Source organism: Sus scrofa, chromosome 9 (assembly GCF_054392235.1).
Source record: "Sus scrofa isolate SSC_HxYL_T2T_F1_AM1 chromosome 9, Sscrofa_HxYL_maternal_Yorkshire_Landrace_v2.0, whole genome shotgun sequence".
NCBI classification, from domain to species: domain Eukaryota; kingdom Metazoa; phylum Chordata; class Mammalia; order Artiodactyla; family Suidae; genus Sus; species Sus scrofa.
Genome location: NC_139391.1, coordinates 17,919,128 through 17,942,415, shown reverse-complemented (window position 1 = coordinate 17,942,415; position 23,288 = coordinate 17,919,128). Strand labels below are relative to the sequence as shown.

The 23,288-nt window shown below is 39.2% G+C and overlaps 1 protein-coding gene and 1 long non-coding RNA gene across 51 annotated transcripts in view; both read left to right on the top strand.

Annotated features, from left to right (window-relative positions):
- DLG2 (discs large MAGUK scaffold protein 2) overlaps positions 1-23,288 on the top strand; it is a 1,974,117-nt gene that overhangs the window by 1,633,244 nt on the left and 317,585 nt on the right. For all 50 annotated transcript variants that reach the window (XR_014814818.1, XR_014814817.1, XR_014814819.1 and 47 more), the window contains one exon: positions 13,357-13,459. Coding sequence is in view for 44 of the 50 variants with exons in the window: in XM_084975536.1 (XP_084831662.1) it covers positions 13,357-13,459 (103 nt within the window). In the remaining 6 variants the exon portion in view is untranslated. The remainder of the gene's footprint in view (positions 1-13,356; positions 13,460-23,288) is intronic.
- On the top strand, positions 14,746-22,987 carry LOC146399763 (uncharacterized). The gene is made up of 2 exons (XR_014814838.1): positions 14,746-18,037; positions 18,294-22,987. It is a non-coding gene; the product is annotated as an uncharacterized LOC146399763 (long non-coding RNA).

Sequence of the window (23,288 nt, the reverse complement as noted above, 5' to 3'; positions counted from 1 at the left end):
ACTTCAAAATGATCAGTCCTCTACAAATGCCCTAGTAAACCAAACCATTTTAAAGGTTTCCTTTTTTAAAAATATATGCCTACTTTTGCATCAGCAAGCCAAATTTAAAAGGGATGTTAATTTTAACTGCCAAGACGTGTAAATATCCCATATCAATTTTTCATTCTGCCTCTGCTCCAGGAGGATTCTGGTCTTGAGCTTTCATGCAGCAACTGTCAGCAGTGTTATCACTCACAACCAAGAGCAACAGCCTCCAGGAGGAGAAGGAAACTTAATTAGAAATTTCCACTTCAAATACAATTTATAGTTCATTCACTCTGAGACGTGCTCAAGGGTGTTTGAAAAGTTTAATGCTGAATGAACTGTTTTTCTCAAGCTGTCAACAAAATGCATATGAAGCATAGAATATATTTGTTTAGTAATCACTCTCTTTCTAGATGAAGAAACTGAGGCCCAGGGAGGTAAAGGGATTTGGCCATGTGAAATAAGCGAAGCAGAATAGCACGGGTACGCAGGACTTCCAGCTCCTAGGACAGTGCTTTCCAGAGTACCATGCTTCCTCTTCCATGCCTATCATCTTAACACTTCTTGGCCGGCTAACTCTTTTTTTTGCAGCATATGGAAGTTCACAGGCTAGGGGTGGAATCAGGGCTGCAGCTGCCAGCCTGCCAGCCTACACCACAGTCATAGCAATGCCAGATTCGAGCCAAGTCTGTAACCTACACCACAGCTCATGGCAACGCTGGATCCTTAACCCACTGAGCGAGGCCAGGGACTGAACCGGCATCCTCATGGATACTAGTCAGATTTGTTTCCACTGCACCAAATGGGAATTCCCTTGGCCTGCTAACTCTTTATTGAGATAATTTTATACTAGTTCAGGTCATCTTCTTACTTGGAGTGTCAGGAGAGAGGTCGGTCATAGTTCATAATCTTATGTCCTTCCTATATACCAGGCACTGCTATACAAATTTTACATGTATTAACTAACCCACCATATAGCAACTCTGAGAAGTGGGTACTCTTATTACTCCCATTTTTGTACAGCAAGCCTCTTCCACATTTCATCAGATTAGGGGACCAACCTTAGGAATAACAAGAAGAAAGTGATTATTAACATTAACTATTTCTCTGAGCTTCAGATATTTTCCAACTGCCTGTAAAATTGTAGCTGTCCAACAGACACAGCAAACGCAATGTGTCTAAAACAAAATGCATGGAATTCCCTTGTGGTGCAGCAGGTTAAGTATCCAGCATTATCACTGGAGTGGCCCGGGTCTGATTCCAGGCCCAGGAGTTTCCACGTGCCACGGGTGTGGCAAAAAAAATGGGACTAAAACAAAATGCATTATCCTCTGGTCCAGACCCACTTTCCACCCTGCCTTCCCATTTTAATTAAGGGTATCATCACCCTTCTAATCACCTTTCTCATCACCTGTTTCCCCTCCACTGAACACTATAAATACTATTTAAACCCTATATGGTTCCCAGAAATATTTGAGGAGAATAGTGATATAGAACCTCCCTCCATGTCCTCTCTCAAGTCTATGCTTGTTTCCCACTCTCAATTCCATTCTCATCTTTCTAATTCAGGCCTTCATCATCTACCACGTATAATATTTCAATAGTCTCCCATCTGCTTATCCTATTTTTGATGGCTTAGTTCTCCAACACCAACTTTTCACTGTTGCCATAGTTATCCTTCCCCAAACCCAAGTCAAATTGTACTAAATGCCTTTGCAAAACCCTCCCCGGCCACTCATTGACAAAACTTCCTCAGCTCAAAGTGGCATTCAAGGTCCACACCTGCTGGTGCCGTTTTCCTGTTCTTTCTCTCATTCGCAATGCCAGCCACCCCAGCCTGCTCACAATTCAAGATTAAATGGGATATTTATAGTTTCCTTGCCACCTTCACAAGTATGTGATAAGGATCACTTAATACACATAAATGCTTTTATTACATTCATTTGTTTATGTCTCACCTTACTTGATTTAAAAAAAAAAAAAAAAAGATGTGAGGTGGGAAAGCAGTTTCCTAACTGTAAAGTACTTTGAGATTTTTTTTTTCCTTTGTCTTTTTAGGCCCACTCCCGCGGCATGTGGAAGTTCCCAGGCTAGGGGTCTAATTGGAGCTGTAGCCACCAGCCTATGCCAGAGCCACAGCAATGCGGGATCCGAGCCGTCTTCAGCCTACACCACAGCTCATGGCAACACCAGATCCTCAACTCACTGAGCAAGGGAAGGGATCGAACCCACAACCTCGTGGTTCCTAGTCGGATTCGTTAACCACTGCACCACGACGGAAACTCCTGAGATGTTATTTTTAAGCCATGGAAATCATTGAATTTTGAGCCACAGGGGACCCTAGAAATGGTGGAGGCCTAGCACCTTCTACTTTCCTTAGTGACTCATTAGCTGGCCTGAGGATGAGTGGCGGGGTTAGCCACAGAACCCACATTTCCACCCCACTCTATCACAGCACTTCAGCAAATAAAAATAAATCTTTTGTTTCCCTCTTGAGAAGAGGTGGAGGCTTCTAGTTTGATTTAATTCCCTGGTAACAGAGCTGCTCATTTTACTGCCCCTATTCCCTCAGATAAAGTAGAAACGGTCTGGACTCTGCCCCAATTTCTTCCCTGTTGCCCCCACCACCCCTTGCCACATACCAATCAGACCCCCAACTGCGAAATAATTTGCTTGAAACAGTCCCTTGTGTTCTGCACCTGACGAATTTTAATTGAAATCTGGTGCCAATTATCCAGCCCTTTCCCCCGGGTTACTCCTTTGTATTTTTTTTACAATTAATAATTTAGTCAGATGTGTAGTTCTTAGCTACTCTTATTCGAAAACCATCATGTACCAGATCTACTCTTTGGTTTCATTATCGCTGATGAAGTCCATTTAGAAGTCCTCGTTTAATAGATAATGGATATGTGCCAGGTGTTCTGGTGAGTACTTTATTTGTATTATCTTAGTCTTCCTTCCAACAGCCCAGCAAAATACGAGTTAATATCTTAGTTGCCTATGAGGAAACGGAAGCTCAAAGGGGTTAAGTAACAGTACCCAAGGTCATAGAGTTGGTAACTGATGGGACCAAGGTTTGAATTGCGGTCTTCCCAAGTCTGAACCCAGTGTGCCCATGAGAGTTTTCAGAGCAGGTGGAGAACATGAGCTGCAATGGAAAACTTTAGCAGCCAGGAGCGGTGCTGCTGCCTTCTGAGAAGCATCTCCAAAGAGATCAATTCAACTTGGGAGGCTCTTAGTAGGGCTGGTAATAGTACATGTCTCTTGCATAGTCTGTATTCTCTCCAGCTGTAAGTACTCCTGGGGTACGGTAGAGATGGTGAGATAATATTCCTCAATTCTAAGCTGAAGAATGACTCCTCACTGTAGTCATGAAAAACTCTAAATTCACTTAACTGGCTTACTATGTCCTGTACCTCCAGATCCTTGAGAAGCAATAATAATATGTCATAGTTAGGAATGCTAACCCTTAAACCGGATCGCCTGGGTTTGACTCCTGGCTTTGCCATATATTAGCAGGGGAATCTTGGATAAGTACTTAACCTGCCTTTGCCCCTGGGTCCTCTATACAGTGAACAGGCATGGGTTCTTACTTCGTAGAGCTGTCATGAGGGTTAAGGAAATCGTATACAGGAAATGCTTAGAATGGGGCCTGCCGCAGAGTCAGTATGTCCACATGAGCTGTCACCACCACCACCATCATCTTCATCATTAGCATCACCACGACCTTCATTTCTCCTGCCTCACCACTCATCTCTCCCCTTCTCTGCTCTTTAGTAACAACTTGCTTTTCTTCGGATGAGCCAGTCCCCCCTCTCACCTCCAGACCTTCCCCTCCTTCACTGCCTGGGATACTCTTGCTACTCCTCAGCCTGTCCCTCTCTCCACAGCCCTCCAGGGACATCCCTACCCATCCTCATGGATAACCCATTCAGATCTCATTTCTGATTTCACTTCCTCCAGAAGACCTTCTCATACCTCCTCATGCCTGGGTGGGGACCCCTCCTCGGGGTCTCAGAGTAGTCTGACCTTATCCTGTCATAGCACTGGCCAGTCCATGCTTAATCATGTGTGTTCCTGTCACTGCCCACCACTGAATAATAAATGATAATGGCTTGATAATGGCTATCTGTCACTCCTTCCCTTAAGCTGGAAAAGGAAATGACAAAAATGGATATTTTAAAGAAATGGAATTTGTGTGAGCACTGTGTTTAGCTCTAGGTATTACACTAAGTGCTCATTAAAGAATAATAGCGGTAAGAAAGCTTCTATGTTGTCATAATTGACCTCCCATGCACTGGCTCTGCCTGCCAGGATTCCAACAGTAACCCTAGGATCTGTCTTCACCTGTCAGTGTTTAGACAACAGACTCCAGAGTCTTTGGGACCCTGATTCCACCCACCAGTGAGCCAGCACTAGCCCCAGGGCCCCTAAGATTCTGCAACCAGCCACCTTGTGACCAGGACCTGCTAAACAGCAACCAGCAGCATCCACACAAGGCAGGGCCTGACAGCCAACCAGACTAGGGACCTACTAAGCCTACCAGACCACCCACATAGTCAGCCTTAAAAGAAGGACCACGCAGCTCTCTTAGGAGAACCCCTAGAGCTTCTAGCTTGGTTAATGAGAGAGGAAGTGCATTGCTGGGACCCATAGAACTCCTACAAAGGTGAGAAACATAACGAACCTACCACATGCATAAAAATACCAACAGCAACTTAGATAAAATGAGGCAGCAAAGGAATGTGTTCCAGATGAAAGAACATGGTAAAATCCCAGAAGAAGAACTGAGTGAAGTGGAGACAGGCCATCTATTTAAAGATGATCAAAGAACTCAGGAGGAGAATGGAGGCACAGAGTGAGAAGTTAGATGTTTTTAAGTCAACGTTAGAAGATAGAAGGAACAGCCAAACAGAGATGAAGAATACAATAACTGAAACGAAAAGTGCACTAGAAGGAATCAATCATAGACTAAATGATTCAGAGGAATGGATCAGTGAGCTGGAAGACAAGAGCGTTGGAAATCTTTGCCACTGAGCAGAAAACAGAAGGAAGAGAAATGAGGACAGATTAAGAGACCTGTGGGACAAGACCGAGTGCACAAATATTCACATTATAGGGGTCCCAGAGGAGGAGAGAGAGCGAAAGGGCCTGAGAAGATATTTGAAGAGATGATAGCTCAAAACCTTCCTAACCTGGGAAAGAGTCACCCCAGTCCAGGAAGTGTGGGAGTCCCACACAGGATTCACACAAAGAGGAACACACTGGGACACATTGTAATCAAAACGACAAGCATTAAAGATAGTGGACACTAATAGCAGCTAGAGAAGAGCAATGAATGGCATTCAAGGGAAGCCCAATAAACTCAGTTAGCAGCTGAGGTTTCAGGTCAGAAAGGAGTGACATGATATACAGAAAAGTGAAGGAGGAAAAAGCACATCCAAGAATGCTCTACAGAGCAAGGCTCTCATTCAGATTTGCTGGAGAAACCAAAGCTTTTCAGATTGAATCTTTAAGGACTAGGAGAGGTTTTCCAGGTGAGGAAGAGATGAAAAATTATACTCTAGGTAGGGAAAATAGCGTGTGCAGGGATGCAGAAATGCCTGAATCAGAGAAATGAAAAAGGTCAACTCAATGGGAGAACAGTATGGCTGAATCGGCTTAAAGATATACATTTTGATCAGGGGTTTGAGAGAGTCACAAAGTCTCTCCTGATTGCCCAAATTCTGATTCTGATGTCATCCTCTCTCTAATACTAAGAAACAGTCCAATGTTTCTGGAGAACACTGAGTCCTTTATCCAGGGAATCCCTGGAGCACCAGGCCAGGGGCCCTAGTGGCTGAAATAGCAAACTCAGTGCTCATCTTTTAAAAACAAAGAGAAAAAAAAAACAAAAAACAAAAACAAACAAACAAAAAAAAAACATTGATTCTGGACGTGGTCCACCACTCACCTTCTCATTAGCATCTGAAAAAAAAAAACCCTACAACTGCTTAAATCCACTAGAAATGCTAAATTTCTGTCACCAACATGGTTGTGAAAAAGGATAGCATAACACATAGAATTTAATTTTTTCTACAATTTAATGGCAGTTGTATATATAAGGAGATAGCACTAGACTGAATTTTCTAGCATCCAAAGCCTTTTGCTTTAGTGCTACATGATCTGATCATTATAAGCAGGGCCAAAATGTCTAAGTTTGAGGCTGTTGAAGAACAGACCAGCCACACTCAATTGTGCACTGCAGTCTCAGGGAGTTTGAAAGGCAAGTTTCAGTATTGGCATCTTAAATGCATAGATGTTCAGAATTGGACAGGTTATTTATTAAAGGAAGAGCAGTAGAAATTGGTAAAGAGCTCAAGAGTTTTAGAACATTTTAAATCCTTAACTGCTTCCAATTGTTTAACTTTGAACAAGCTAGTGATTCTCTCTGGGCTCTGTTTTCCTATTTGTCAAGTCAGAAAAATAATCACAGCCTCCTGAGAATTAAATGAGACAGTGTATAAATATCTCATGTGTGTATATGAGCATGCCTGATATTCAGTGAATATTAGCAATGATTATCATTGTTAATCTCAACAATAATTAACAGCATCTCATCTTCCAGTCCATACTTCAAGAAGAGAAAATTAAAACTGAAGTAGAAAAATAGAAATAATAAACATCTGAGACTGTGTCACACTGGGTAAAGTGTTGGACCAATAATGTGAACTGTTTTTGAATCCCTGTGAAAATATTATTTGAAAAAAGATTGCTGATAACAACTCAAACCTCAAGGATAGAAATAAGAATCAAAGTGACTTTGAAAAGTTTGAAAGCCTGGAGGAAAGCACGTTTACTAAAACCCAGAGGAAAATCAACAGGGAGACAGGCAATGTGGTATTGCTCACGAAAACATCAGCACCCAATGCTCCACAGATGTGGAGACCCATGTAGAATAGGGTTCAAGATGAATAAGATTTGATTCAAGATTTGATGATGGAGTTCCCATTGTGGCGCAGCGGAAACGAATCCAACTGGGAACCATGAGGTTGCGAGTTCGATCCCTGGCCTCACTCAGTGAGTTAAGGATCCGTCATTGTGGTGAGCTGTAGTATAGGTCGCAGATGCGGCTCAGATCTGGCATTGCTGTGGCTGTGGCCGGCAGCTGTAGCTCCGATTAGACCCCTAGACTGGGAACCTCCATAAGCCACGAATGTGGCCCTAAAAAAAAGAAAAAAAAGATTTGATTATTACTGGCCCAGTGGAAAACACATGGACACACATAATAGGGCAGAAAGAAGCCTAGGCTGGGCAAGAAACCCTGGCTGGTGCTGATCCTATGCTAACTCTGATGTGACTTTAGGCAGGTCCATTCCCCTATGGAGACCGTCTTTAATGTGCAAGTCCTGGATGGACAAGTTAATTTAGTTGAGTCCCATTATTCCCATTAGATTTTTTTTTTCTTTTGTCTTTTTAGGGCTGCACCCGTGGCATATGGAAGTTTCCAGGCTAGGGGTCAAATCGGAGCTACAGCTGCCAGCCTATGCCACAGCAACAGCAACATGGGATCCAAGCCGTGTCTGCAACCTACACCACAGCTCAAGGCAACGCCGGAACCTTTAACCCACTGAGAGAGGCCAGGGATCGAACCCACATCCTCATGGATGCTAGTTGGGTTCGTTACCACTGAGCCACGATGGCAATTAGATTTTATTTCATCACTTATAATCACAGCTCTTTGAAGACATACTCACAGCATAATAGATACTATTCCTTTAATGCCTATTTGTGCCAGGCTCTGTGTTAAGGATTTTATAGATATGGTCTCCTTTATTTCATGCAACAGACCTGATAGGTAGATACATATTGTGCCTATTTTACAGACATGGAAGCTGAAGTTTAAAGAGTTAAATGACTTTCCCAAGTTACTTAGGTATAATTGGTGGACTCAAGATTCAAACCTAGTCATCTCTGACTCCAAATCTTTTGTTCTTTTCCACTTTTTCATGCCCCCTTAGTGTACTAACTGAGAAAAAAATTCAGAGGATGATTAGAGTATTGAAAGATGTAGGAGTTGCCGTCATGGCTCAGTGGTTAACGAATCCAACTAGGAACCATGAGGTTGTGGGTTCGATCCCTTGCCTTGCTCAGTGGGTTAAGGATCCACCGTTGCCGTGAGCTGTGGTGTAGTCTCAGACACGGCTTAGATCCCACGTTGCTGTGGCTCTGGCGTAGGTCAGCGGCTACAGCTCCGACTGGACCCCTAGCCTGGGAACCTCCATATGCTGCAAGTGTGGCCCTGTAAGGCAAAGAAAAAAAGAAAAAGAAAGATGTAGATGTCTGATGCTGCAATGAAAAGGTCCAAGAAGAAATGTGTTTACCTGGTTCTCACATCAAACACTAAAATTATTTCAATCTCCTGGGATAGGCCATGACGGAAAATAATATAAAAAAAGAATGTATATATATGTATGACTGCGTCACTTGGCTGAACAGTAGAAATTGGCACAACATTGTAAATCAATTACACTTGAATAAAAAAATAACAAAATAAAATATACTCCAGTAGATAAAAGATTAAGTGGCTAAAAATTAGACCATGGTTGAACTAGGAGAAAATATGGGTAATTTGTTTAATATATATAGGAAAGGGGAAGATACACAAAACTCAAAAGTTAAAAGGAAAAAAAGTGACTATGTAAAACATTCTAAACTTCTGAATAGCAAGGGAAAACTTTAAATACTTAAAATACAATAATAAAAAATACAAGTAGCAAACTAGTAAGAATATTTGCAATTGATAAAGCACTAATATTCCTAGTATGTGCAGATAAATTTTTTACCTTTTCTTTTTTTTTCTTTTTACGGCCACACCTGTAGCATATGGAAGTTCCCAGGTTAGGGGTCAAATCAGAGTTGCAGCTTCAGGCCTATGCCATATCAGATCCAAACTGCATCTGCAACCTATACCCTAGCTTGAGGCAATGCCAGATCCTTAACCCACTGAGCAAGGCCAGGAGTCGAACCCATAGCCTCGTGGACACTATGTTGTGTTCTTAACCCACTAAGCCATAATGGGAATGCCAGACAGATTTTTTTAAGAGTAAATTATCCAAATCAAAGAAAAAAAAGGCAAATACAAAGTAAGTCAATCAGTATATTATACAAAAATAAATTTAAATAACCAACAAGCATATAAAAAGATTTTTAACCTCATAATTGAAGAAATGCAAAATTTAAAAATGTAATTGTCTACCTCTCAGAATGGCCAAGGTCAAATGTTGGGGTATGAACAATTTTTACAAAGTGTGAGAAAATAACCAGTCTTATTTGTTGAAGTATAAGTTAATGAAGTATAAGTTTTTGGAGGCAAACTTGGCAATACCCATCAAAATTTAACACTCATACCCTTTATCCAACTACTTATTGTTAGTTGATATATGTTAAAAAATTGTTTATAATAGCAAAATACTAGAGCAACCTATGCACCCATCACCTGTGCCCTGATAAAGTAAATTGTTTTACATTGACTAATAGAACCCTCCATAGCTATTAAAAAGAATGAGATAATGTATAGGAAGATGTGAATGAAGGATGCTCTCAGGATTAACAGATACAAACTACTCTGTATAAAATAGATAAGCAACAAAGATATATTATACAACATAGGGAAATACAGCCATTATGTTGTAATAACTTTAAATGGCATATAGTCTCTGAAAATATTGTCGGTATGTTGTACACCTGAAACCAATATAATATTATAAATCAACTACGCTTCAGCAATTAAAAGAATGCTCTCTGATATGTTAGTAAATGTAAGGAACTCAAGATATAAAGCAATACCTAAAATATTTATGTGAAATATCTTTTATACAAAATTTTAAGTTACTTATAATTTTATAAACCTACTTACAGTCATAAGAGGAAAACATTGGTTGTATATATAAGAAGCCATCAATATGGTTGCCTTTGATAGAGAATAGTAAGAGTTAGAATAAACCTTTTACTTTTATGCTTTTTGTATTGCTTTAATTTTCATGTTTGTGCTTTATCTGCATACAGTTTTTCCAAGAACAACCCTACACACACACACAGACATCAAAATCCATGGATGCTCAAGTTCCTTATATAAAATGGCAGAGTAATCTATTCTCATCTTCCCTTACACTTTATTTTTATTAATATTAAAGTATAGTTGATTTACAATGTTGTGCCAATTTCTGCTGTACAGAAAAGTGACTCAGTCATACATGTATATAAATATATATATATACACATTCTTTTTCTTTTATTATTTCCCATCATGTTCTATTCCAAGAGACTAGATATAGTTCCCTATGCTATACAGTAGGACCTTATTATATCCATTCGAAATGTAATAGTTTGCATCTACTGACCCCAAACTCCCAGTCCCTCCCACTCCCCCCGCCCTTGGCAACCACAAGTCTGTTCTCTATATCTGTGAATCTGTTTCTGTTCTACAGATAGGTTCATTGTGCCATATTTTAGATTCCACATATAAGTGATATATGGTATTTATCTTTCTCTTTCTGACTTACTTCACTTAATCTCTAGGTCCATCCATGTTGCTACAGATAACATTATTTCATTCTTTTCTATGGCTGAGTAGTATTCCATTGCATATATGTACCACACCTTCTTATGGTATACTTTAAATCATCTCTAGATTACTTATAATACCTAATACAATGAAAATGCTATGTAAATAGTTGCCAGGCATGTAGAAAATTCAAGTTTTGCTTTTTGGAACACTCTGGATTTTTTTTTCTTTTTGTCTTTTTAGGGCCACACCCACGGCATATGGAAGTTCCCAGGCCAGGGATCCAATCGGAGCTGTAGCCGTTGGCCTTTGCAAAGCCAGATCCAAGACATATTTGCAGCCTACACCACGGCTCACAGCAATGCCAGATCCTTAACCCAACAAGCAAGGCCAGGGATTGAACCCGTGTGCTCATGAATACAAGTTGGGTTCATTAACTGCTGAACCACAATAGGAACTTCCCTGGAAATTGTTTTTTTAATATTTTTAACCCAAGTTTGGTTGAATTTGCCAATGCAGAACCCACACATATGGAGGACTAACTGAATATTAATTATATTTTTATCTTAATACATTATGCAATGAGATTATGGCCTGATTTTGTATTCTTCATTATTAGTTTCTGTTTGTTCAGTAAATAAATGATTATTTTTAAAACATACAACAGCAAACTAAAAGAAACAAATGATGCATATACCTTTTAACTTAAGAAGTATGTTTCCAGGGAATTTATTCTACAGAAACACTTTTATAAGTGTTGATATTAGCAAAAAGCTGGACCCAGTCTTAACCACATCAGTAGGGATCCTGTTGAAAAAATATTGGTACATCCATACTAGGCTACTCATTGAAAGATAGAATGATATGAGCAGATATGGGTGATGTCTAAGATATATTGTTAAATGAAAAGCTAAACAAGAACAAGTTATAGAATTGTGTATATGATATGACCCTATCCATATAAATAAGAAGTCAATAATAAGTAGAGAAAGGAACAAATAGAGATAAAGCCATGTGCTTGCACGTGTATGTACCAGATTTCTAAAAAGCATGCATAATAAACTGCTAACAGTGGTTAACTCTGGGAGTGAATATGGTGAGGGGACTTTTAACTTTTCTTTTTATACCTTTCTGGAACATAAGAAATCATTATCATAACGACATTATTTTTTAATAATAAGTTAATTGTTTAACAGAAGAAAGATCATTGGATCTATGTTTGTGCATTCAGCTTCCTGTAGGCAAGAACCTGGGTCAGTTTATTTTTCCTATCTCTTCCGGCTCTCTGAGTCATACTTGTGAACTCATCAATCCCTAGACGGTCTCTGAAGACTGTCATTTAACAGATTAAATCTGGAATTTTATAATTCAAAGGGGCTTTAGACTCAAAGAGCCAAATAGTCCCTTCCCTTGAGGCAGGAGAAAATTGAGGTTCAGAGAGGTGATTGACTGTCACTGAGCTGGTGAGGTGAGGAGTGGCCTGGCAGCCCGGTGAACTTCCTGGTGTTACCATGTATGTAATCAATGCTTTTGGTAAGCATAGAAAGCCGACCAGGGCTTTCACCAGAATAGAAAGCCAGGAAGTTTACAGAAATAAATAAGGAAACTTAACGAAGTGATGATGAGAGGCCTATCATATGGAATTGAAGGTCACAGATGTTGCAGGCCTGCAAGGGAAACACAGTGGCAACCCCCATCCACCACCCAATGTCACTGTCAGTGAGGATTTATGAGAAGCCAAATAGGATTCTATATTTTACATGTAGATAAGCTGATCAGTTCTTTCATTCTTCTTCGTGGTCCATAACCATCTTCTCTATAAGGAAAAGGAAGCAGAATTCTGGTATCAGTTGTGTAAGTTGGAAAACTGGACTTTCTGTGTATTCAGTTGAATTGGAAAAGCTTCTTAGGGGCTTGTCTTGTTCACCTGTGTCCCCCACCCACCGTCCTTCCTTGGAGCAGACGCAGAGTCCTGTCACTGGAAAGGATTCAGTAATTACATTGTGTTGGCTTATACAGAATTGATTCAAGAAAGCTTTTAGCTTTTGCTTCTCATTAAATTTGACTTCAGAGTGATTTTTTTTTTTCCCTCTCGGCAGTTTCTGTGCTTATTTTTTAGATGCTCTGTTTCTCTTTTGGCACAAGCCCCAAAATGGGAGTTAGCAAGAGCGACATAAACTCCTGGCATTCTCTATTTCATTTTGTCACAATTCATTCTGGAATTGTACATAAGAAATGGAGCAGTCAAGTTTATTTTGGAACAAGGCTCAGGGCTGTCAAACCAAGCTCAGGATGACAGGCCAGGCATTTGACCAAAGAGAGGGATTTGGCAGGCAGCCAGCCCCATTCCACATGGTCTCCCCAGAATCTCATATGAATATATTATTCTGTCAGCACATACTTGTCTACATATATTACATGTGTCTCTCTTTATTATCCTGTTTTCCTTCTAATTTTGAAGTCTCCTATCTATCTCAGAAATCTAGGGAACTCATAGAAGCATATTACATTACACACACTAAAATCTTAGTGGACATGGGTAGACAAAAATTTCAACCCACTCAGACCATGGCACAAACATCCACGTTAGAAAGTTCCTGTCTCAGCTAGCTGAAGTTTTGAATAGCATGGAATTTGCTAAGTTAGCCCTCAAATACCTGGTGATGGGTTTTGAGGCAGATAACATAATCTTCAATGGCCTCTCCGTTTGGGGAAATTTTTGCCCTCTGTCTATCAGAAAAACATGCCTTATGAAATACCAATTTCTCCAACTTCCTCTCTTTCAGGTGAACGGCATTGACCTTCGTGGAGCATCCCATGAACAGGCTGCTGCAGCACTAAAAGGGGCTGGACAGACGGTGACGATTATAGCACAATACCAACCTGAAGGTCAGTGAGAACTCAAACTTACAATGTTCTGCTATGTTTCTGTGCGAGGGGGTGCTGTGTTTCTGATCACCGGTATTGGTATTAACCAGTCTCTGCCAACAAGATTTTTTAAAACTATCTATGGTGAAAATTTGGTGGTTCATATCCAGAGAACATGAGGCTTTGTTACTCAATACTCCAAAGAAAACATCTGTCAATTAGAAAGCCTTGTTTGAAAATATGAATTTAAGTGTTCCTATCATGGCTCAGTGGTTAGTAAACCTAACTAGCATCCATGAGGACGTGGGTTCGATGATCCCTGGCCTCGCTCTGTGGGTTAAGGATCCAGTGTTGCCAGGGAGCTGTGGTGTAGGTCACAGACCCAGCTCAGATCCCGCGTTGCTATGGCTCTGACATAGGCCCGCGGCTACAGCTCCAATTGGGCCCCTAGCCTGGGAACCTCCATGTGCTGCGGGTGCAGTCCTAAAAAGACAAAAAGACCAAATGAAAAAAGAAAATACCAATTTAAATAACAACTGGCATCAGTTTTATTTCATTTATATTCTTACCTGGTGTACACTTTGGGTCAGCAATAGACACTATACAAGCAAGATTTAGGAAGCAAGGTGAAGAGATGTCACCTACAGAAATAGACCGTGACCCAGTAGTCCATCTTCTCTTCTTGTGGCATTATGTACTCTTACTAATACTAATGTCGAGCTTCCTGGTGGCCCAGCAGGTTAAGGATCTGGCATTGTCACTGCTGTAGCTCAGGTCACTGCTGCAGTTCAGGTTCGATCTCTGGCCCAGGAACGTCTACATGTGGCAGGCATGGCCAAAAAAATAAAAATGAAAACAAAAAACCCACTAACATGGTTTTTTGGATATTCTTCCTTGATGAGTTTTTTATTTTATTTTATTTATTTTATTTTATTTTTTATTTTATTTTATTTTTTTGTCTCTACTGCCACACTATCCTTGGTTGGAATATACCACTGTAAACCCTGAGACTTGGTGAGATGTCAGGAGTTGAATTAGTCAACTGAAACTTGATAAGATACTCTAAATTGGATTAACCAAACCCTGCTTTTTTATTTGTTTCAACATCTGTTTCTGTGATCAGAATAAGGCTCAATGAGACATCTGGGATGTTACCTATTATGGAGTTGATGTCTTATTAAACATATGTGAAGAATGTAGAACTAGACTTTGTACAAAAAACAGAGGAAGGTGGTTCTACCTTCAAGAAATGTAGTCAATTGTTTTTGGTCCACGTGGCTAGCAGAGAGGAGTATTGAACAGCTAAACATGAAAGTACAAGATGCCTTCAAGGAAGCGCTTCTATGCATGTGGATATAAAGAGCTTCTTTGGCCTTTTCAAATGACTCTTTCTTAACATCAGTTGGTCTCTTGATGTTTGGAAGATTAAGGTCTGAGTTCTTTCCGTGACCTCTTAGATTTTACCATTAATGGTGGCCAGCCATGTTTTATGAGAGAACAGAAAAAAACATTCTGCTGTGTATGTTTTGGTATGTTACTTTCACTTAGCCTGACCTTAGAATTAGAATTTGCAATTAAGTTATACCAAAACAAAGTATGAAATGTTTTCTTCTAGCGGCCTAGCCCAGATATGGCCAGAGAGCCATCTGAAAAGTGGAGATATGTGTTTGTCAAAGATGAATAATGACCATACCAAGGAAATATGTTCTCCCCTGACAGTTTTGAGAAGTCCTTCTACTTCTTAAACATTAGTAGACGTGTCTTCTAATAGGAATAAGTAACTCTAAAATTACCCATTGTAAAACAGAAAGTGAAAAGATCTGAGTTAACACATGATGAATAAATTCTACTTCATGTAGAGCAAAAACTTGATTCATGAGATTCTTCCATTTTCTTGATAGCTGTTTTCTTTACGTCTCAAACGTCTATGCCCTACATTGTAATATGACACAGGCATGAATGTCCCTGACTGTATTCCCATTTCTGAAAAATTTCATCTCAAACAATTCTGCAGACTGATAAGATGGTCAGAACTTTGTTACACCAATTAGAAGCTCTTGATAGTGAAGACATCCATTCAAATAACCTCGAACAAAATGATTCCAAGCTTTAAAAGTTGCAATAAGGGACAAGTATGTCCTAATTCTATCAGCATAAATCTTCATCGTAAGCTTCCTCACAGCCCTGTTTTCTTTAAGCAATACACTCATTTTGGATACTGTGCTATACTTCATCAAGATGCCTGTTCAAAGCATGTCTTATAAATCATATAAGTTGATTTTTAAAGTACTTCTAAAGAAACCTGCACATAACAACAATAAGTTTAGTGTTTCAAAATGCCAAAGTACAAATCAGATTTACAGAATGACTACACTATTTTAATAGTCTAACTGCATTCTAATTTGTCATGGCCTTAAATCAGTTGGAAATGTGGTAATGCAACATCAAGCAAAGATTTTCCCGCTTTGCAAATTTAATGTGTAACTGAGCTTTAATTTCACTGTTGTTTGAAATGGAAAACTTACCGGATTGTGATTGTTTAGGTCGTTGCGGAATATTTAAATTCAACAACATTTAAGTAATGGTGAAAATTTTACCTCTAAAATAACAAGTGAAAAGAAGAGCATGTCATGAGCTTCCTTTAGGAAATTCTCACAAAGTCTCCTTCATTTGTACCGGTATTGTCAGGTATCCATGCTGATATGACGTTTCTTTTGATGTGGTCAAGTACCAGGCTTTTGGTAAATATGTTTTTTCATTTACATTGAATTCTTTTATCAGGAATATTCTAGATACCTTGCTCAGTATTACTATATACTCAGAAAACCCCTCCTCTACTTCCACCCCAGGTCTTTGTCTTCAAGGATTTTTTTTTTTTTTTTTTTTTTTTTTTTGTCTTATTGAGGAGAAATGACTTAGGTACATTCAATGGAGATCAGTTCCTGTGATCAAAATTTATGATAATGGCACATCTCTAAGGATTATGGAATGTAAGAGAAGGAATAAACCTGCAAGAGCCAGAACAGTGCAAGATTACTTCATGGAAATAGGGAACTGGAACCACACTTTGAAAAATGGGTGGGAATTCTATTCCAGAGAACAGGGAGAAAGAACATCTTGTTAAGCTCATAAGATTGTGAGTTCCAAGCATGCAGATACCAAAAGCTATTTTTTGTTCACTGATAAATTTATATTCAGTGTTATATTATAATTGATGTTTCTTAAAAAGTTGTTGACCTAATGAAGAAAAGTCTACCTTTTTTAGTACTTGAGTTTCCCCTTGACAGTAACGGAAGACTGAAGGGATTCATTTTTACTTCTACTTTTTCATTTTTGCTTCAAAGCAAAAATTAAGTGCTAAGCAAGCATGTACTGAAAAATAATAAAACCATTTCCACCTGTGTTTTTCATAGTACTTAGCACATTTTTTGAAATCATGATCAGTAGTTTATAATTATCGTCATGTGTCAATAAATGTCTTCCTCGACAAGTTTCACTGCACAGGGTAAGGCCAAAGTTGTTATACTCACTTCTGCCTAAAATGAGCTTGGTCCTAGTTGTCTGAATAACTCTATACATCATCAGTCTTATTCAATGTCTAGTTCTAGGTTGTGGGATTGAAGCCAGATTTAAAGAGTCACAAACAAACGATGTTTCTTTCTGGCAGTGTGATTGTGATTCCTTCTTATCATCTTTTTTAATCCAGTTTGAATTACATGCTTGCTTTGAAATTAACACGTATTACATTAATGATAGAAAGAACATAATAGTTATTTTCTCTTTTTTGAAAGGATCATGTATCTGATACTTTAGGGAAAAATTCTACTTAAGCAATATGGGATATTATGTCTTATAAAAATTTCAATTACCTGTATTCACTTGGTGAAGTTACTGCAACACTACTTGGAAAAAGGAAACATAATGCCTATCACCCCCCTACACACACATACACCACACACACACACACACACACACACACACACACACCCATCTCCTTTGTGACTCCACAATGCCTTACACAAACTCCACCGCTTTCACAATACTGTCCCAGGCAATTTCCAAGCCCTTTCCCCTACCAATACCCATCACCATCATCTTTTTTCCCTGTCTCTCTGCTGCATAGGACTCCTCCCTGCCCCTGCACTTGGTCCTAAACTGTCATGTTTTCAGGCCTTTGCTTATGTGAGTTCTTCCTCCTGGAATTCCCTTTTTCCCCTTCCACCCATAGAACTCCTACGCATCTTGAAGGCCCCCAGAAGCCCATTTCATGATGAAGCCATCTTTACTCTGCTGAATCATTGCTGACTGATTATTTTTATGAGCTCCCTAGACCTCTAGTCTTACACTTGGTTTATCCCTTGGTATGAGTTGAATGTTTTTCCACTCTAGTAAGCTTCTAGAGGGCAAGGACCCTCTACCACTCACTTTTATCTCCCATGTTAATTTGTTCAATATGAATATGACTATGCTCTCTTAGAGAATTATCAAATGCATCCCCCTTATTTTAGAAGTGCACTATAATATCTTTAATGTGTTGACAAATATTAATAGCAGATACTTAGGAAATATTTGCTGAGCGAATATCAAATGAATGACCTAGTGTTTTTTTGTTGTTGTTGTTGTTGTTGTTGTTGTTTTTCCCACTGTACAGCAAGGGGGTCAGGTTATCCTTACATGTATACATTGCAATTACACTTTTTCCCCCACCCTTTCTTCTGTTGCAACATGAGTATCTAGACATAGTTCTCAATGCTATTCAGCAGGATCTCCTTGTAAATCTATTCTAGGTTGTGTCTGATAAGCCCAAGCTCCCGATCCCTCCCACTCCCTCCCCCTCCCATCAGGCAACCACAAGTCTCGATATTAGATGCAGAAATGGTAAATGAATCCCTAGATTTGACATTTGGTGTTGATGCTGTTTCTACATGGAGCCTTTCTGGGTTTTTCTTATGAAACCTTTAGCAACCCTAGTGGAGAAATTCCCTTCCTCCTGCATTGCAGAAGATCTACAGCTATTGCTCTTTAATATAGAACAAAGAAAAGATCATCAAAGCTTTCATATCTTTTAAAGCTCTGTAACTCAACTTTGACACCATCGATGAATAAAAAAGACATTGATTACAACCTAATTGTACATTTTTCAGAAAGAGTCTGGTTGGGGCAAGTCTTTACAGAATTTTTTGCCTTTTCGCTAATGTAATAGCACCTGTATTTAGTGTGAGATTACTGCCTGATGTTGAAATAATAAACCACCAAATATTCGCTAGGAGAATCAAGTGAATGATATAAATGTTGCATAAAGCAAAAAATGGAGAAAATTAACTGCCAAGCTGTCCCCATGAAAGCCACCAACATCTCCTTGCCTTTAACCTGGCTAAGTAGAGGATTGCTGGGAACACTGCAAGGACTTCAGAAGGGCCTCAGGTAGGAAGGAGGAAGTCAGTGGTCCCCATCAGCAAGCAGGGACTTGAGTAGACAGTGGATAGGGACTGATTTTCTCCTCCTTTTGTGCTTGAACAGAATACTTGAGTTCAAAAAGAAAATTCCAAAGGACAGAGTGGATTATTGCCTGAAGACTCATAAGTATGGTCTGATTTAAGGAATTGTGGCAGAGTGGCCATATTCATTCAGTTAATAGAATTTTTTTTTTTTTTTTTTTTTTTTTTGCCAAACCGTTATTATGCCTCAGGCAGCGTTCTAGGAAAACCATAAAGCAGTGAACCAAAAAGACCCTCTAAGATAAATATAAAATTTTTTTCAGGTGGTAATAAGTAGTATAAATATTAAAAAATAGGTAAAAGTGATAGTGACAGAAATATATAGTGGATACAGAAGGTCTTGCTAATAAGGTGGTATTTCAGCAGAGACATAAAAGGAGTGGCAGAATGGGCTGTGTGGACAGCTGGCGGAAAAGATGAATTATTCTAGAGTTTTCATCTACCAAGTGAGGTTTCTGAACCAGCAGTGTAGATAAGCAACTGAGAGCTTGTTAGAAAGGCACAATCTTGAGCCCCAACCCAGGCTAACTAAATCAGAATCTGCATTTTATCAAGATCCACAGATTATGGAGTTCCCATTGCGGCTCAGTGGTTAATGAACCCAACCAGTATCCATGGGAATGTGGGTTCATTCCCTGGCCTCACTCAGTGGGTTAAGGATCCAGCATTGCCATGAGCTGTGGTGTAGGTCGCAGACGTGGCTCAGAACCCCAGTTGCTGTGGCTGAGGCATAGGCTGGCAGCTACAGCTCTAATTCGACCCCTAGCCTGGGAACCTCCACATGCTGCTGGTGCAGCTCTAAAAAGACAAATAAAGACCAAAAAAACCCACAGATTACTTGTACATACATTACAGTTTGAGAAGTACTGCTCTAAACACTTAGGGACCTTGCAAAAATTGCCATTTGACACTTTGGGTGAGATTCCCTCTACATAGAGTACTGGGCAAAGTCACATGAGGATGCTGGTATGTGTCACTCAATGGTTGGTCATACCTCAGTGGTATTACTAGGACGATATCAAGCTGCAGGAGGTCTAAATTCATGTGTCACTCACCATTGCTTTGCCTACCGCTCCACTCTAAATATAGATTATCAAGAAAATTCATACACCTTGCTAGTACTCCTCAGTCAGTAACACAATGAACCTGTTCTGGCTTCATTCTCGTTAATTAAGGCCTCTCCTGCAGGTGAATTAAAGAAGCAGTGAGGTGGAATAAGGTCAGATTGAACTACATCCTCATGGATGGCTCTGTGAACTAAAAACAGTCATTCAGGGAGTTTCTTGCAGGGCAACAGGTTAAGTATCTGCCATCGTCACTGCAACAGCTTGGGTTGTTGCTATGGTATAAGTTTTGATCCCTGGGCTAGAAACTTGTACATGCTACAGACACAGGCAGAGGGAAAAAAAAAGTTCATTCAACCATCACTATAAAATTTCTTTGAATAACTCACTGTATTTTTAAGCAGAAATTATTTTAAACAACTTTTACTTCATTTAATTGTGTAGCTAATCCAGAAAGAAAGAAAAGTAAATATTCTTTTTAGCATGGAGTGAAACTCTGATCTTCTTCAGAGTAACAACTGTGAATTAAGTCATCAAGCTTAAACCATTGCAAACCATGGTGCATTTCTTTATGGGCTCAAAGATATGATAGACAAAAGCTTGAAATTAATACTCAGTTTAACTTTGGAAGAATATGGCCACTTTCTATACCTGAAGTTTCTCAGAAATGAGAGTATTTACAACATCCAAGAAACTTACTTGCAATGCAAGCTATATTTCTGTATTTAAATCTTTGTCTACATAGATTTATGCATATGAATGAGCAGCTGTGGATATCGAAATATTTTCTCAGTGCAAATTAACTGCATCGTAAATGCCCAGGCAAGAGTCATAAGGTCCAGCTGCAGGTCTTACAGAAATTGCATCAGCCTCATCAGGGAACAGATGAGCTTTGGAGTGGAAAGTACTGTATTGTGCAGGGCTCTGAACTGCGAAGAGACCAGTTCTCTACTGCCCGTGTGACCTTGTAGGAGTCTTAGTTTCTAAGTACCTTCGTAAGTCTCAGTTTTCTTTACCTGAAAAAAAAAAATAGGATGAGTAAGCTATTATCAGAATAACCCTTCAGTTATTAAATTATAGACTGAAAAATACATGATCCCTGATATCAGGTGGTATAGAAGCATAAATCCCATTACCTGGAATTTTTATCACTAATATATCATCTTTTGTCTTTGCACTTTTTGCAGGATTTAAGAAGAAATGAATGAATGCACAGTGTAAACTAAATGCATTCTGTGTGGCTTAACTAGAATCATTGAGAAATAGCAATGAAGAGTTGGAGGAATTCTCTAAGATCATCTTGTCCAGCTTCCTCATTGCACAGATGAGGGAGCTGGAATTCAGTCAGCCTCCAGATAGAAAAGCAGTTCAATACATTAAATGTTGTCATAGCTACTAAAACTGAGGCTAGCTGAGCAGCTAGTAAATGCCTTAATTCTTTTAATTCAATCTAGCAGCTCATGATGGCAGATGGTTTAAATAGCCCCAAAGAATCACCCAACAAAATGATTATGATCAAATGGACATAACAAAATTTTTTAAAAATCCTCATAGTGGGGCGTTCCTATCATGGCTGGGTAGAAACGAATCTGACTAGTAACCATGAGGACACAGTTTCCATCCTTGGCCTCGCTCAGTGGGTTAAGGATCTGGCATCGCCATTCGCTGTGGTGTAGGCCAGCGCCTGCAGCTCCAATTCAACCCCTAGCCTGGGGATCTCCATATGCCATGGGTTTGGCCCTAAAAAACAAACAAACAAACAAACAAACAAAAATTCTCATGGTGGCTTAGGGCTTTCTCATGTACACAACTTCACTTTCAAAACTCTCTAGCTTGTTACTGTTGTTCATGTATCACAGTTAAATAACATATATGAGAGCTTTAAAAGTATAAACAATTGTTGTTAATTTTTAAAAATAATCACCAATCTTGAAATTTTGTTAGTTCAGTAAATAGTTCAAATATATCATGATCTTCCTCTTCTTCATCCTAACTTCTTCCTAAAGCACCCTTTGTCCATCCATCATCAATCTGTCCATCTGATAATTGTCTATATTGCCATTTATCAGATTTCTCCAAATATGTTGCATTCAGCCTGTGTTAATTGACCTGGTTGGTATATTCTAATTTTCACCAAAATATTAGGAAGGAAACTTCATATGACTCTAGAATTCATCCTGCTTAGCTGTGTCTTTAAGTACAACTCTCTCACCTACATACATGTTGCACTAACAGATACTACCACCTCCTTCAACTAGAAATCTCCCAGATGTCTCTTCAATACATCCTTTTCCTGGCCTTCTGCTAGTTACTTTTGTTTTCTCTTCAGCCTCCATCTAACACATAGCACCATAAAATATATCCTAGAAGATGATTCCTGCAAATAGAATCTACAGATTCATGGGATGTTCTCTCCAGAAACTTTAATAGTTAATGATGTATCTCTTTCTCTATGCAGACACCCCAGTCTAGACCTGGAGAAATGTAATGAAAACAAAGAGGGTACCATTTTCTGCCTCTTAGAAAACTCTCTTGACCTCATTATCTATCCTGGGAATATAACATTCCAAACTCATATCAAAGGGATAGGTCCTGCCTCCTCCTACTGTATCATCCCATCCACCTTCCCATCCCCATTGCAACTGTCATTCCATAATTAAATATTTTGATATTCATAAATATCATCTCTATAGTCATGTTATATTATTCTGGGGTTCTCTTGGCATCTAGTAACAAAAAGCATTCACTCTTTGGTACTGAAAGAGGCTAAGTAAATCCTTGTGCTCGAGACATTTTGACAGCCAAGAAGATCTCTTAGATCCATACTTGTCTTTCACAACATCCAGATCAAACAAGTGGAAATAGTCTTAATCTTCTTGAGTAAACAAGTGTTGCAAAATTAACACAGATCCTTGTTAAATAACCCTCCTATTTAATACAAAATTTCAGGATGTTAAAGAACTACCTCTATGAAACAAAAAGAAAAATATAAACCAAGATAAATTTAAAATACCTATTCACTTAACTCTATATTCTGGATTCCCAGTCTACTTTGCCATCTCATCTGTTTGAATATCCCCCTATTCAAGCCAATCCTCAAACGTAATAATGAGTAATGGGACATCTTTCTTCTCCTTTCCCTAACTCTGTAACCAATGCTTTATTGACCATATCTAAGCTACATCACTTTTCTCAACATTGATTCCGTTGTTTGTTAATTAAGATAGTTAAAGAGATCATTTTTAAGGCTTTTTCCAGCTAATATTCTGTGAAATTCAGTTTACTGTG